Source organism: Sander vitreus, chromosome 5 (assembly GCF_031162955.1).
Source record: "Sander vitreus isolate 19-12246 chromosome 5, sanVit1, whole genome shotgun sequence".
In the NCBI taxonomy this organism is placed as follows: domain Eukaryota; kingdom Metazoa; phylum Chordata; class Actinopteri; order Perciformes; family Percidae; genus Sander; species Sander vitreus.
The window spans coordinates 9,222,337-9,240,134 of NC_135859.1; the positions used below are offsets into that span (position 1 = coordinate 9,222,337).

At 42.3% G+C, this 17,798-nt stretch overlaps 1 protein-coding gene across 1 annotated transcript in view; it reads left to right on the forward strand.

The window, feature by feature from the left end:
- abca2 (ATP-binding cassette, sub-family A (ABC1), member 2) overlaps positions 1–17,798 on the forward strand; it is a 176,862-nt gene that overhangs the window by 108,480 nt on the left and 50,584 nt on the right. Inside the window, exons 30-31 of the mRNA XM_078250330.1 lie at positions 6,735–7,060; positions 14,459–14,672. Of these exons, the coding sequence (XP_078106456.1) occupies positions 6,735–7,060; positions 14,459–14,672 (540 nt within the window). The remainder of the gene's footprint in view (positions 1–6,734; positions 7,061–14,458; positions 14,673–17,798) is intronic.

Genomic DNA, 17,798 nt, shown 5'->3' on the forward strand with positions numbered 1-17,798 from the left:
ACCGGTTTAAAATGTCTCGTTGTTGCGTTAAATAGTAGTCTAATTCTGTGTTTTGGTACAGTTGGTTTTAACACCTGATGCGAAGTGTAGGCCTATAGGAGTACACATGAAAACCCTGAACAAGCAGCGTCGTTCTGCTCCGTCTTTCTGCTGTGCCCCATTCACGTAGTGTTTAGTTTTACACTATGTAGGTTAAACTCTGCAATTTATCCGTGGTTCACATGTATGCAAGAATTGTGGTGGTCCATTACACTGTAGGCTATATTCAACATCACTGATCATTTTTGATCAATAGAATGTAGAAAACATTACACTTCACAACGTTTTGTATCCATAACATGATTGTGTTATTGTACAATTTAGCGGTAAAAGCAGTAGCTTATGTATGTCAATCCTACATTTTTCAACTTGGGAGCAAAACATGCTCCTTGGGGAAAAAAAGTTACCATAAAGCCCTGTTCATGCTAATTAAACAACTGGACTTTGGGGTCAAGTGTTGTCATATCCGGCCCATGTCCCGGATGTGAACGCTCCCTTACTGGACTACTGAATATAATAATATTCCATTATATTTTGTATTTGAATTGTTACCTGCCACCAGAATTTTGTGATTTCCTTGCCATAAATATAGACGTTTTTACCATCAATTGGTGCCTACAAATGTATCAGATTGAGGAATTGAAGTCTTTTACCCTCAAAATTTGTCAACAGAGAGAAACACGGACAATCGAACAGACAGACAGTGACAACAAAGAACAACATACTGTAGAGATTGACAGTAACAGCATACAAACGGCATAAACAAACAGTATGTGTAAATTTGTTATAAACGTGTGCTCTTTAAAAAGTAGTAAGCATCGTTTGCCAGTTACTTACATTACATGTTTAAAAATCTGTTACATAAGGTACTGCTTATATTATTTCACCATCTGTACACAAATGTAATTAGTGAATGCACGTGTTCGTGGATGGGGCTGCATGGGCATGGTAATGTGGGCTGGTGTGGCTACAGTGCCAGGGCTGAATTTTTGTCCCTGTGCCTGTGTAACGTACGTTACTCACCGACTGGCTAACGTTAGCTCAACCTCCCAACTAATGGTTACCACTAGCTAGTGATTTAGCGAGGATTATCCCTTCAGACCACAGTGGACTTAAGTGGACTCTCCATCCAAACTCCCGACTGGACATTCGTCTGCTACGACTGCTGGACTCTTTCAAGTACATGTACTCCCTGTCTCCGCCGGTCACTTGGTAGCTTTGAGACACCTGGTCAGCTGTTTGCTTATGCCAGATAGCTTCTGTTAGCTTCCACCGACTGACGGCTTGCAGAGCACATCTGTTTGCTGTAGAGCTCTTTTAACCCTGCTCAAGCAAATAACACTTACAGCTAACGTTAGTGTTGGCCACTACCTCTCTGCACTGCCGAAAATGGTACTCCTAAAATATTCCTCACTGCAACTTCTCAACATCATCTGCTACGTCGCTCCAGCTTGCACTGCCGACATAAAGTCCCTTGGACTCCTACGTCGTCCTCGTTATGTGCACAGGGCTACAAGATGCAGACTACAAGAAGTTTGTTTACTCCGATCATGCCATCCCTACCATACTGTCTGGCCGATGCTCCACAGCGTCGTCGTCATCACAACAAACCACACGTGCAGTCTGGTAACCTGAGACCTTTAGTATGTGTTGACAGTGTCATTCCTCCCACCCCCTCTTGCTCAGCATCCACAAACAATACTGCTTCATTTATGCTGCAAAACGCCGGCTCCATTAACAACAAAGCACTTCTTATTCATGATATCATTACAGAAAAGAAAATAGACTTTCTCTGCTTAACTGAAACCTAGCAAAATCAAGAGGATTACATGACACTAAACCAAGCCACCCCACCCGGCTATGTTTACATCCAGATGGGCTAGTGGTGGTGGGCTGGCTGTAATACACTGAAAGGACTTCCTGGTCAAAAAGCTTTCAGTACCCAATGTCACCTCTCTGGAATGCCTTGCGTTCAGGCCTACAAAGAACATGTGAGCTTCTACAAAGAAGCTCTTTCCAAAGCCAAGACAAACTAGAACTGCAAGCAGTTATGACGGGGTCCAAGCCTCCCGGTGCCAGTCGCCCCCGACGACCCGGGGAATGTGCTAAAGCGAGACTGAAAGCGTGATGATGGGGAGGCAAACGTCACTAAATATCGAGAGGTGTGAGCCGCAAGGTCTGCGGTACATTGCCATTGCAAATATCCCATTAACATTGATTGAGTAAAAGGGCCAAAACTGGTTTAGTTGACTATGGCTACGTTCACACCGCAAGTCTTAATGCTTAATTCGGATTTTTTGCTCGCTTTGTTTGGCTGTTCACATTACCTTTCAAAATGTGGCCTATAGCAGATTTCAGTGTGAACTGTTTGCGGTTTTGAACTGACCCACATGCGCAAAAGAACAATGACATCAGACAGCACGCTGTTATGGAGGAAGTAAGTATTTTCGCTTTTATTTCAAAATGTTTGTTTAATGGCAGCCGTAACATTAATGAGCAGGTGCTGGAGGAGAAGAATGAAGAGAAAGAGAGCCGAATTGGCTATTTGGAGGGGTTTGCAGGGTTATGGCTGAAAATTCACTACAGAGGTTTGTGTGGATGCAGAGACGAAGCCAGGAGTGGTGGGAGTGTGTTGTGAATAGCTTTACAGTGTCATCACATTATTCAAAACTTTCGGATGCCTAGTCAAGTTTTTAATTTTACTGTCTGTGTCTAGGGCTAACTCCTGCCGGCGCATAATTGTGAGATATGTCGATATGTAGATTGACGTAAAAGTCGTATCAAATCCGCCATGGTTGTTCACACTGCGGCCGCATTGAAAATAAATCAGACCTGGGTCTGATTCAGGACCACGTATGGAAGTGGTCTATATCTGATTTGAAAAAATCTGATCTGGGCAAGATTTGAGTGTTCACACTACTTCTGAAGAAGTCTGACCAGGGGTCTCATTTATAAAACTGTGCGTAGGTACATCTGTAAGCAATGATTACCCACAAGTGTGCGTACGTGAATCAGCCTCTTATCCCACCCTGTACACGCCCATTTTTAACCATAAATAGTCAATGCAAAGCACCTCATGAATGCTGATAAGTATGTTAGTGACCCTGGCAGTTGTTCTTTCGTTGCACTGAATCATGCCGAATCATGACGACTGGTGCGGAAAAAGCAAAAAACTTCTCAGACGTTCAGGAATTGCTGCACATTGAATTATAAATTTCTTGCACAGTGTAGGAAAACCTGATCTATAGACTACCTATATTAATAATACCTTCCAAAACGGCAGGCATTACGGTACTCTGGGATAGCTTCGATATACCAGACCTATAGATAAGATTTAACAGAACTATATATTATATCCAAACAAGCCTTGGTGATAAAGTTGAAGATTATATATAATATTTATATAAAACACTTGTCTGACATTTCCCTCTGGAAACAACCGGTTGCCCCCAGAGTGGCGAGGACCAGTATTTAGACCGGGATGGCACGGTTCCGGCGCGTTGCCCTCTCTACTGGACCCAATTTAGTACAGAGATCCAAGAGCGCAGCTTTAGGGAATTTAAATCGCCATTTTAGCCAGTAGTGTTGTTTGTGGCGGCCTATTTTAATTTTAGTTTTAGTCTAGTCTTTGTGTCAAGCTGTCATTTTAGTTTTTCTTAGTTTTAGTCACGTTCATACTCTTTTTAGTCTAGTCAAGTTTCAGTCGACTAAAAGTCTGAGCATTTTAGTCTTATTTTAGTCAGAATTATACATGACTATTTTAGTCTACTTTTAGTCGACGAAAACTGATGACATTTTAGTCTAGTTTTAGTCTACGAAAATTTATGAGATTTAGTCTAGTTGAATGAAAATAGTATTTTAGTCTTTTTTTAGTAATGCAATTATATTTAATCCAGTCAATATAGTATAGCCAGGGCTGCACTTTGTCACCAGTCCTGTTTGTAGTATTTATGGACAGGATATCGAGGCGTAGTCGGGGTGGGGAGGGGTTGCAGTTTGGTGGGCTGGGGATCTCATCGCTGCTTTTTGCAGATGATGTGGCCGATCTTCGCCAAATTTGGTACAGAGCAGAATGCTAAACAAGCATCACAAGTTTCATGTTGATAGCAATTACTGCGGCAGAGAAATTGCAATCGCAAATGTTTCATTTACATGTATTGAGTTATTGGTCAAAACACAAACGTTGATTATAGTGCCCCCTAATGGCCGATCTTCACCAAATTTGGTACAGAGCATCGTAGTGGGGTGTTTTGCTGATAACATTTAATTTGTCCGACATATGATAAAGTTTGTGTTTGGTAGCTAGCTATGGGAAATTTAGTTTGGTCGTCAAATGCGCATACTTTAACGTAGACAAAATTGTTTCCTTAACTTTTGGTCAGGTCCATCTGGAGGTGCTACCTACCAGGTTTCGTGCAGATCGATCGCATGGCCTAGGACAAGTTAAAAAAAAGTTGGCTTTGCACATTGCGCGATATTGCGAAAAAAAACTTCTTAGCGGAAATGGGCGCGGCCTATATCATGTGATTCAGGTTAATTCAAGGAACACGTGGATGTAAGGTTTTCTAATATGCAACGTGTAATGTGGGAGTTAAAGGCAAAAAAACATTATAGCGCCACCTAGTGGTCCACATGTGTAATTTTTGGTAGGTGAGGTCCATGACCCATTGTACATCTACCCTGTAAATTTAAAGTTGCTCACATTAGTGTAAGTGATGAATCCAAACGTAGGTCCCATAGGCCACGCCCACTTTGACCAATCAGTACCCTCACTGTAGGGGTGGCCTCAGGAGTGGCCCTAGATGGTACCCTCCAAATTTCGTAAAAATCGGATGCGCCGTTCATGAGATATAAACTTTTTGTACTTTGTAGCGCCCCCTAGTGGCCAATTTTTGGTACAATATGTGGGGCACCTCCAGAGGGTCATGGCAAACAAGAAATTTAAGTTTTGTGTTAATAGCATTTATTTTGGTCGAGATATGGCAAAGTTGGTGTTTTCATACTTTGTCTAATTCGTTTCGTCCTTAATTTGCACAATTATTATCCTATATTATATATTCTTTTAATAACTTTGTGTCAGGTCGGTCTAGAGATGCTACGTGCCAAATTTCATGCAGATCAGTCGCACGGTCTAGGAGGAGTTCGGCAAAGTAGGTTTTTGATAAATCACGATTTTTCACGCATAGGCGGAAGTCTAGGCGGAAATGGGCATGGCCTATATTAGGAGATTCAGTTGGATCCAGGGAACACAAGGATATATGGTTTTTGAATGTGCGATGTACAATGTTTGGGAGTTATAGGGCCAAATGTGTTTTTTCTGCTATAGTGCCACCTAGTGGTGGAAGTGGGTAAATTGTTGCGCCTGAGGTCCTTGTAGGGTTCTGAACGTTTCTCCCTGGTCAACTGTCTGCATGATATCAAAGCCTGGATGTCAACCAACATACTTAAACTAAACAGCAATAAAACAGAGCTCTTGATTGTGGTGCTGCTCCAGAAGGTTGGAGATCTCATCCTGGATGTTGATGGGTGCACCATCTGCTCATCCTCTGAGGTCCGCAACCTTGGTGTAATCCTGGACTCTACCCTCTCTTTCCATACTCACATCAAACGTCTGCTCTCCATTCCCCACACCAGACTCTGTACCTTTGGAGACAGAGCCTTAAGTGTAACAGCCCCATCTCTCTGGAACACCCTCCTGCAGATATCTGAAATGCTACATCCCTGGACATATTTTAAAAACTCCTGAAACACCACCTGTTTACTGCAGCCTACAACCTCTAATTCTGTATAGTGTTCTTGGGTTTCTTGAAAGGCGCTATATAAATAAAAGTTATTATTATTATTATTATTATTATTATTATTATTATTATTATTATTACATGCATCATGTTTCCCGGCAATGGACAGTATTTGGATATGGATGGAGGCAAAGCTGGCTTGGTCAATTCTGTGGAGCCGTAGGGGACGAAATAAACAAAATAAACACTCAAGAGAGCAATGCAAGCTGTTCTTGCTTCAAAGATGATCAAAGGTTGGTACAGCCGTTATTTTGTTGTTCCAAAGAAAGGGGGAGGGCTCCTTCCTATTCTAGATCTGTGAGTGTTATACCTATGTACTTAAAGGTTCAAAATGCTAAGACAGCTACTGAGTGATATCAGCCCGAGATTGGTTTGCAACAATCGATCTTACAGACGTTTACTTTCATATGTAGCAATAATAAATATTACAATAAATATATATAATATATGCTATATATAATAATATATATAGCAATACACCTAGACCCTAGGAAGTTTCTAAGGTTTGCATTCGAGTGCACAGCCTACGCATACCTGGTGCTGCCGTTCGGCTTGTCACTGACACCGCACCAAATGTGTCGAGCAAGCTACACTAAGACAACACTAAGTTGCCACAGCTGGGCTTGGTGACAAGCGGCTATCTAACTGAAGGATAACTGCGGTGATGGATGTTTATATGTGCAGGCGGGGGTCTTCAGTCTGGTCACATGGGGGCGTGATATCTCACTATACCTCGTGTTGTACCTCGTTCCTCTCCTTCAGGGAACAGAAGTTATAGTCATAACAATTTGTTTTGTTAGAGTCAAAATGGAAAAATTACATTTGGGAATAGATCTCTTTGTGACTGTCAATAACCAGTGCAGAAAAAATTGTAGCATCTCTGGCCTCCTCTCTCAGGAGCAAGCTGTCACCAGATGCCAACCCACAAAAGATCATCAACACCCTCCGTCTGCCCTCGGGCGTGGGCGCTACCTGCGTCCTTAAAACCCCATTCAACAGCACCCTGGACCAACTGGCTCAGACCCTTAACCCCAGTGCCAACAACTCCAAGACCCTGGCTGCCCGCTACTTTGACTCCATGTGTCTGGACTCCTTCACTCAGGGGGTCCCCCTCTCGAACTTTGTACCCCCACCTCCTTCACCGGCACCTTCAGATGACCCAGATCCTCGTTTTGAAGATGGACTGTGGAACTTCACAGTCGCCCCTCCAACAACAGTTAATGGTGAGTCCATCTCATAAGGCTGGTGACCATTTTCATATGTGCAACCCACTTAAATGTGTGCAGTTTTAAATATCAGAATCAGAATACTTTATTGATCCCCTCAGGGAAATTGGTCAGTTGCAGTGAAAGGTAAAAGGTAAAACTAAGTAAGAAAAGAGCTAGTCAATACGTGTAGAAAGTAAAACAAAAAGTTAAGTAGAAGTGAAGTAAGATTATTTTAATAAGTAAGATTGGGTTAAAAGATTGTTGAAAAAACAATGAATTGTACAAATCTTATTTGAAGTGCAGTGTGAACATAAAAAAATACAGCGTCAATATAAATAAAGTACAGTAAAGTACAGTATGAACAAAGTACAGTGTTTATATACATAAGATAACAGATATTGCACATACTAATATGTAACTGATTTTAATTGTTGTACTGAGTAAGTTGAGTGAGATGTGATTTGAAAGATACGCGTTGTGAGTCCAGTTTTGACACTCTAAGCATGTAACACTCAGAGGGAGGAGTTATATAGCTTGATGGCCACAGGCAGGAATGACCTCATGTGGTGCTCAGTGGTGTATCATCAGAATCTGTCACTGGTGCTCCTCAGACTGACCAGTGTGTTGTGTAGAGCAGTTGTCCAGGATAGAGTGTATTTTGAACAGTATCCTCCTCTCTTGCATTGTCTTTATGGAGTCTAGCTCCACCTCAACAACATCACTGACCTTCGAATCAGTTCAGTCAGGAACACTCTTGTCATAGCTTTAACCATTTATTGCAACAAATGGAAATACAGTTATGCTTGGCGCTGATGGCTCCACTCTTGATAATGCTCCCTGGACTAGCCAAGCAGCATGCTAAGATGAAACAGTGAGCACCATTCAGAAACCCCCCTGGGTAAAAAAAGAAAGAGCCAAAAGAATGACATTGAAAAACCATTTTAAACTTTGAGTCATGTTAGGACTCTGAACTAGGAAGGTGGAGACTGGAGTGGTGGAGGCAAAACATTGCCAGCAGCAGCAGTGAGTGAAGCAGCGTCAGCGTAGCAAGGACCAGTGAGGAGGGAGTCACATTTAAAAGGACTGCCTTGATGTGAAAATGGCTGTGATTGATATGTGTCTGATAGGAATAATAATTCAATCAGCGTGCGTATGACTTCTGTGTCCTGCATGAACTAACGCTAAGCTTAATTTCAGTCAGGAACACTCGTCATAGATTTACCCATTTATTGCAACAAATGGAAATACAGTTATGCTTGGCGCTGATGGCTCCGCTCTTGATAATGCTCTCTGGACCAGCCAAGCAGAATGCTAGGCTAAAACAGGGAGCACCATACAGAAACCCCCAAAACAACTGCTCAGCATGGGAGCATCAGCTAGAACATGTAAACATGTATGTGTAGCAGCAATCCTGCTGCAGGCCTCAAGGATGCAAGACACCATGAGAGGCCGTCCTACAATTATGTGAAATATCTATGTGAAGCAGCACGCCTGCTGCAGACCTCAGAAATCATTAGCATAAAGATCATCCTACAGTGGCAGTAATGCACCAATAACATGGATGCCCACCACCGTAAAACAACAAGATCCTTCTACAGTTATGTGAAATATCTGTGTAGCTGCAGGCCTCAAGAATGCAAGATACATCCTGCGGGAGGCCATTCTACGATTATGTGAGATATCTGTATGTAGCGCAGGCCTCAAGGATGCAAGCATACATCCTGTGAGAGGCCATCCTACAATTATGTGAAATGACTATGTGTAGCAGCAAGCCGGAAGGTGTGGGACATCCAGCCTAAAAAGAGGGACATCCGGCAGAATTTCCGGCGGCACCTGAACAATCCTGGAAGTGGAACATCGTCGATATAGACTATGTAAGGGTTAACTTGAATGTTGAAGTTGAGAAACACATTCAAAGTTTTAAGTATTTTGTGCATTTTCCTTGATAATCAAGCAAGCAGCTATCTGATGCTGATCAGAGTTGTAAGCAGCGTAAAACATGCAGCATAAAACCGAAAAGGTGGGAAACAAATGCTGAAAAATCAATCTCAACATTTTTATTTTGGCATGTAAACTAAATCTGTCAACACACAACATGCCATCTGATCGCGCACATACACGACAACCTTAATAATACAATATAGACAAATTAGTGTTTTGTTCACATGAACAAAACTTTTGACAGAAAGTGTGATTAGTTTCTCTTTCTTCTTCTAGAGTTTTATTTCTGATATGGTAGGCTTTATAAAATCATGAATAATGTGGGTCTACATACCTTAGTGTGATTATAAGTGCATGCGAGGGAATATTGGCGTACAAATGAGTTTCAACATTGTCATTGTATGGCCAAATGTGTCAGTTCAGCTGCGGACACAACGACTAATTTTGTGGGCTGTGACGGTTCTAGTGTTAAGTGTCAATATGACAACTCTGAGCATTTATTTTATTTGTATTGTCTCTTGCATGGCATATATGCTAAGCTTTAGTGATTATTGGATCTTCAAGCGCTTAAAAAAATAATATGAATTTCACTCCACAAGAAATGGTGGACCGTCATTCTGGTGCGCCCTGGCAACACTACACATATTATGTTATAATGCCTCTGTAGACACTCAGCCGCCCACAGATTTTGACTAGATCACTTCTTCGAGGACAACTGAGACCTCCACAGTCAACAACACAGCATAATTTAACCAAATGAATGTTGCATAATGCTGCCATCTGATTCCTTAGCTGCAGGTGGAGGGAATGGCACTCCTGTCGAAGCTGCAGGGACTTCATTTCCCAGCGTTCTGCGCGACGTGATGTCACATGGGAGCGCCCCGAATGCCGTGGTTTCACCTGTAGCACCTATAGCTAGGCTAGCTGAAGCTGTAGACAATTGTGGTTGTGGAAGGCTGACAGGGCAGATTTTTTTATTTTTTAGAACTTAAAGATGGCTAATAATCTTGCTAAGGGAGGAGTGGATGTTTATCAAAGCGGAGAGGACCAAATCTTCATCCTGCTGGTCAGCGTATTGTTGGAGTCTTGCTCTTAACTAGGGACGCTTACACTTGGCAGAGGCAGCTGCATTAACGTTAGCATGCTCCTTCTTTGATGACCTTTTCTTGAAAGGAGTGACAGGAGAACTGCAACCTGATTCTGATGGCTTGTAACAAACTGAAAGACCTTATCATGACTGGCCCCCAGGGGAGCGGAGATATTGCGGCTATAGAACTTAGAGGATCTTGGTCGCTGGCAGGAGGAAGAAGTGCTACTGCTTGCTGAATTAGTCTAACAGCGGAAACATGTTATAAAAGGCAAGTTCAGCCCAACATTAACCAGCTTTGACAAGAAAAAGGCATGGGATGACATCTCTAGACATTTAAATGCTTCACAGATCTCATGCACTCGTTCACCATCTGACTGCGAGAAGAAATGGTACAACGTTCTCAGCAAAGGCCGCACTGAAATAGACGCCTTTAAATCCAACATTTTGCACACGTACAGTGAATTTCTTTCCCATTTGCATGCCTATGCCCTTTGCCAATAGCCCTATCCTTATTTACTTGTAGTCTGTATTATAACTGATATTCAATCTCAGGCGGAGCCCCCCCAGGCAAACCACTGAGCACCCTTTGTGAGGTGGTGCAGCGCATACTTGGGAAGGACAATGCCGTCTTTGGAGTGGAGGGTATAATTCTATCACAAAGGTGCGGCCCAAATAATTTTTGGTTACCTCAAAACCATGACAACAGTATTCAAAGTTTGAAATATTTTATTTTTGAGTTATAATGAAGACGCAGTGGCCAGCCTAAACAAGGGCTCTCCGTATGCCACCCCTGCTTTGGATGTCCTCTCAAGCACCTCAAGTCAGGTATGGTTTTGACTTTTGGCCGGTGGTGGATGACAGCCCGGCAGTGGATGGCAGCCCGGCAGAGGACCTGCTCCCAGATGACCTGCAAGCACTGCAGAGAGAAAAACTAAAACAAATTAAAGTACTGAGACTGCAACAGGAATACTACACAATAGCACTGAAAAAACAAAAACAAGTGACAGATAATGGCCCGAAAAAAACACGTGTGTATTAATACTTGGCAAAGTGTTGGCAAAGTTTTGTCTGAAGGCTGCCCCATCAAATGGGAAGATGTTGCTTGGGCTGGCATCTCCAGCTTCTCCATCCTCATCATCCTCTGGTGGGGGTGGGATGTTGTGCCTCTTGCAAATATGCCGTATTGCACATGCCATTATGATACAACACACTCTTTCAGGGGAGTACCGAGTGTAGAATGTGGAATCTACGCTTCCACTGGCCAATCCTCTCTCCACCACACTTCTTGCAATACGATGTGCCCTTTAAAGGGATTCGAAATGAAAACCTTATATATAGCTTATATTAGGATAGTATGTTGTATTAATAAACTATAAAAACAATTCAGTCAGGACCACTTTGTCGAAATAGATTCATTCATCTGCAATTTGTATTTGGCGGTATGGCTCTGTTCTGGGGCCTCCCTGCAATTCCACGTGCATACGTGGAAAACATGAGGCAGGGAGAGCACACCTCCATGCCCTTCCATGTGCATGTATGGAAAGCCTTAAGCGGGGTGAGCAGCAGTGCAGGATCATTTGAGCAATTGTGTTGAAACACATGACAATGTGTGTACACATTTGCTGTTTTGCACAGTTTATATAAATAAAGGAATATTTTTCAGTCATTTTGTGAGAAAATAGTATCGTGAACTTAAAATTGCGAATCGTATCATATCGTGAGTTGAATGTATCGTTACATACCTAGTATTGAATAAACATTTTATCGTTACACTGGTCACTGGCCTACTGTGCCACTGTGCCACGGCCCGACACAGGAGCACTTCTGTGATCCAGTGCACAGCCCACGGCCGGAGCATGATCTGTCCGCCCCGACGGGCACCTAATCCCGCACACAAGCACAGCAAGCCACAGCGTTACATGGCGGGTGCAGCCAAGGCAACGGTTGTGGCGGAAAAACAATTTGCCAAAGGAATTGTACAAAACTTCCAAGATTGCGCATAGCAGGACAACAGGCTTTTGCTCCGTGTGCTCTGCTTCTCGTCACCAGGAACGCGTGCCAGCTGCTGCCTGCTTGAGTGACAAAGGAGTGTGCTTCAAACCACTTTTAATTAATCTTCTACACTGCCTCAGTTGCATGTTTTCATACAAAAGGAGCTTGTAAACCTTATCACAGCTGAATATTTCATCATTGTAGTTTTAGAGCCTACATTTAATGTAGCCTTGATTTAGGTGGTCATTTACGTTTAAAAAGATTGTAAATCTAGTTCTTCGAGTAAATTCTAACAAACCACAGTCAACTTTAATCAAATAAAACTAATAATAATAATAATAATAATGTAATTTCCCACAAAACAGTGGCTAGTGAAAATCAAGTCACTTTCTTGAACTGAAAAACCACTAGCCACAGTGGCTGGTGAGCAAAAAAGTTAATGTCAAGCCCTACATGTATGTAATGAAATGCATATAAAAACTAGCCTGGATGCCAGCCGAACTTAGCCCCACCCACAACATTTGAGGTCGGGAAGTTCGGTCTAGATATGATCCGTTGTGGAGCAACTATGCTCGAACCAGAGCTGTTTGGACCAATCAAATTGTCAGGGCGGGCTTTATACGATGGTGGACAGATCAACAGTAACGGAATCAACCACGTCACCAAAGAGCGCTTGGGTTGAATTTGTTTACAACAAAGGTGGCTGCCACTGGAGAATTGAGATGTGTAGATTCCGCCTTTGCATCAGTTATAGAAGATATCGACAGCGCATTCATTTTAAAATCCTCAACCGGCCCGTCTCAGCTCGACTCAAACCAGCTGATGGTGTCGCTGCGACAGTGTTTAAGTCGCAGAGGCTGGTTTTAGAATGTAAGAGACTTCACCTGTTTCAACAGCCAATAGAGAAGTCAGCTGGTAAAGTCAGCTATAAACTATAGAAATAAAATGATCAGTAATCCATTTTATTGCTACGTTACAAACAGCTGTATGAAATGGCAGAGTTTTAGACGGAGCCTCAACGACCGCCCAAAAGCACAGGAACGTGCTTTCGGGCGATTTGATGATTTGGCGAGTTTTTCGTCAGATCGTTTATAGAACACAACGTTTCCTACTGCACCTGAAGGCAGCTTCATTTCACGGAGAAAGAGAGAAAGAAAAGAGACGAGCGAGAGATATCGACTGTGCTTTGTTGTTTCGCAAACATTTAGCTGTTTCATAAACTGCCGGGCAGTTCAGGGCTTGTGTTTGGGGTTTTAAAACTTTCTAGTGGAAGTGATAGAGGCAATGATGTAACTGTTAACTGCAGGCTACAGGATTATCACACCTCAAAATGCAGCGCGATATGGGGTTGTGTTTCTCCAAACGTTTTTTTCTGCTATTTACTCGCACGACAGGCGATAGCAAACCTATACTATTTTAACCTATACTATTCTAAGCATCAACAAAGGGCTCTCACTAACTTTCGAAGGTTGTAAACTTATTTCCATTCTGCAGTAGGTTTCGTTCTTCAAGTTGGATGTCGTTCTTCAAGTCGTTTGTCATCACCAAAATACTTTTGTGTGTGTAATCCTTCTGCTTTTACCCCTTGATAAGTGCCAGCTTGTTTTCCGTTGGAACGATTCGATTATAGATTTAGCCTACATATTTTTTTGGGAGCGTTAGGGCCCTGGCACAACAAAGGTTGAGAACCACTGGCCTAAATACTTTAACGATCTCTTTTAATTTGATGACTCCTTTGTATCCTTCAACCAGTGGCTAACCAATTTGGCCTACCAAAAGCCTTTTTATACTTATTTTAGCTATCTTTAGGTTAGGCATTATTATACAGGGCCAGGCACCATCTCTCCTAGTAAGCCCACCTGTAAATGGTATTGATACTTAACAATCTCCTAATCCATTCAGTAAAGAAGTTGGATCCCCTCTGTGTACATCTGCAGGGGTTAAAGTGGGATTTGGCAAGTGGGGGAATCCTAAGATCCAGGGGGAATGCGCCAAGTTAATCAGAGCACACTGGGCCAAATTTATTTCTAATAAGACCGGTTGCAATGCTGACAAACAACATAGCACTAAAAAGGCTTCCTTTTTTTTAGTCCGGCATAGTGCTCACTCCACATAAAACGCAACATTACATTACTTCCAGCTAAATTCACGGAGAACACTGATGGCAAAAAAAGCATCACTGATCTGTTTTAAGCGAACATTCTCTGGTCTAGCTCAGCTACAAACACAATAACACCAAATCCGTCAGCATCCGTTTCGTTCCCTACTGAGCCTGCTGTAAGTAACCGAAAGTGTACCGACTAGTAGCTTACTGGTACACTTAATGGAACTGAGACATTGTTAATGAAATTCTGACAAAAATAATAAAGACCTCTTTTATGTTTGCATAGAGCCTGTGACATCTTCTCCAACCCTCCCCCTGTCCATCCATGAGCCGGTGCGTTGTACCTGCTCTTTGCAGGGGACAGGCTTCTCTTGCCCCAGTGGGGTGGGAGGACGGCCCCCTCTCATGAAGGTGGTGACAGGTGACATCGTGGTGGACATCACAGGCAGGAATGTCTCTGAGTACCTGCTTTTCACATCAGACAGGCTGCGCCTGCACAGGTAGGAGTTGTGGGAGCATGTCATATTTTTTTATTTCAATGTCATACTAGATGGACATGTTTTTACAGTATTTTACAGTTGCTCCGTTTCATGACAGATTTCCAGTGTACAAATCTAATATCACAAAATGCAAATTCCGCCCTCAAAATCTTGCATTTTACAATTAAAAGGTCATCCTCAATTAATGCAGTCAAACAGAAATACATGTTTCTCAAAACAGGCTCTGCAGTGATCATTTCCTTGAGATTATACAAATATTTATGCAGAAGTCAGTATTTGAAATCATTTAGAAAAATAATTCTAATTGAAAATTTACATTTTAGTTGTTTAATATGTTGTATTACTGTAATGATGAGGTACAGTTTGATTTTACACTACAGAAAATACAAAATGTATACGAGACACAATTTGTTTTATTTCAATACATCAGTTTATTTTTTATCTAAGACAAAGTTTGTATTTTTATTCAGTGTGTAAGGTTAGACATCTGAAACAGTGATTATCCATGACCGGGCTGAGTGTCAAAAATGAGTACCCACCCTCTATCTTTCAGCAGTGAAAACACTGCACTCAATTTAATTCAATTCCAATTTTTTTTTTTTTATTGTGTCAAATCATAACAGAAGTGATCTCAGGACGTGTTCTAGATAGAGTAGGTCTAGACCACACTCTCACAGAGACCAAACAATTCCACCAAGAGCAAATGCATTTAGTGCAGCGGCGAGGAAAAGCTTCCTTTTAACAGGCAGAAACCTTGAACAGAACCTGGCTCTAGGTGGGGGGGCCATCTGCTGCAACCAGTTTGGTCATCAAATACGTATAATTTAACGTAGCAAAATTCCTTGAGTAACTTTTGGTCATGTCCATCTGGAGATGCTACGTACCAGGTTTCGTCCTGATCCGTTGCACGGCCTAGGACGAGTTCGAAAAAGTTGGTTTTGCGCATTGCGCAATATTGCGAAAAAGATTTTAAGCAGAAATGGGCGTGGCCTATATCATGTGATTCAGCTTGATTCAAGGAACACGTGGATGTAAGGATTTCTAATGTGCGATGTGTAATGTGGGAGTTAAAGGCAAAAAACCATTATAGCGCCACCTAGTAGTCCACATGTGTAATTTCTGGTAGGTGTGGTCCATGACCCATTGTCTATCTACCCTGTAAATTTAAAGTTGTTCACATTAGTGTAAGTGGTGAATCTAGACTTGGGTCCCATAGGCCACGCCCATTTTGACCCCTCAATACCCCACTCGAGGGTTGGCCTCAGGAGTGGCCCTAGATGGTACCCATCAAATTTGGTAAAAATTGGATGAGCCGTTCATGAGATATAAACTTTTTGTACTTGTAGCGCCCCCTAGTGACCGATTTTTGTAAAATGCGTGGGGGACCTTCAGAAGGTCATGGCAAACAAGAATCTAAAGTTTGGCGTTGATAGCATTTATTTTGGCCGAGATATGGCAAAGTTGGTGTTTTCATAGTTAGCTACACAAATGTTTTTGTGCGTAATATGCGCAATTTTTATCCTATAAAAATAATTTTTTGTAAAATTTTTGTCATGTTGGTCTGGAGATGCTATGCTGCAGGTTTCGTGCCAATCGGTCGCACGGTCTAGCAGGAGATCGAAAAAGTAGGTTTTAGAGAAATTGCGATTTTTCACGCATAAAAGTCCAGGCAGAAATGGCCGTGGTCTATATCAGAAGATTCAGCTGGATCCAGGGAACGCTTTTAGGCGGAGAAGAAAAATAATAATCCTTAGAAAAACAATAGGGTTCCACAGCCCTGCTGTGCGAACGGTGTAGCTCTTGCTACCGCCGGTTCTTCCAGACTCGGGCTTGGACCCCTAATTAAAGCTGCAAGCAGCGTTGGACGGGCCCTCGCGCCTCTGCGCGCGTCAGGGTTACTGGCAGACCCCGCTCCTTTGCGTCGCACTCAGACACTGCAAATCGTCACCAATGAAAAGGGAAGTCCCTGCTGAATTCAATGATACCTCACACAAGACTCTACCTTAAATGGGTCACCAGTTATGAAAGGGGGCGTGGTTTAAGTATAGGGGCTGGGCCAAACCATCAACAATGAAGAAGGAACTCTCTGCTGAGTTCAATGACACCTCACACAAGACTTTACCTTAAACGGTTCAAATGTTATGAAAGGGGTCGTGGCCTGAGTAAGTGGGTGTGGTTAAAGTATAGGGGGCGGCTCAGTATCACATGTAGACCATACATTATACATTTCATGTAAATCGGATGAGGTTTGTTATATGGTGCTATGACCAAAAGTCAATTTTGGCCTATACATGTCCTCAGGCCTGGACCCTTGTCAATCATGAGAAATTTCGGCCAAATTGGACAATGTACACTAAAGTTACAACAACTTCTTCGTTCATCGATAAATGCTCAAAATGGCTGCCACGCCACGCCCACAACGTTGGACGAAAAGTTTTTCTTTTAATAACTTTTCATCGTTAAGGTCTTTAGATCACACACACATTTGAAGTCGATCTGATGAAATCTCTAGGAGGAGTTCGTTAAAGTATAGCACCTTGACTTTTAGGCCTACTTCCTGTTGTCACTAGGGGTCACAATGACTTTGAGTCAATTTTTTCCAGTAAATGTCCTCAGAGTTAGAGTCTTATGAATCCTGAAAAGTGTCGAGCCAATTGGACAATTTACGCTCAAGTTACACCCACTTCCTGTTTCGATGGCGAAACGCACAAAATGGCCACCCCGCCACGGCCATGCCCTATGACGAAAAGTTTTTCTTTTAATAACTTTTCATCTTTAACATCTTAAGATGGCACAGACCAAATTTGAAGTTGATCGTATGAAATCTCTAGGAGGAGTTTGTTAAAGTACGACGTGGAAATGGCCAAAATCGCACTAATTTCAAACTTTCAATTCAAAATGGCGGACTTCCTGTTGGGTTTAGGGTATGGCTCCAATTAGCCTTTTAGTACGTCTTGACATGCTACATATGTCTACCAAGTTTCGTTAGTCTATGTTAAACGTACTGCAGGGGCTCGATTTTTTGAAAATTTTGTAGGGGGCACTAGCGAGCCATTTTTGTGCGCCTATTCCCGAAACCCTTAAAATATGTACATTTTCACCAGACTTGATGCAACCGCCAATTTT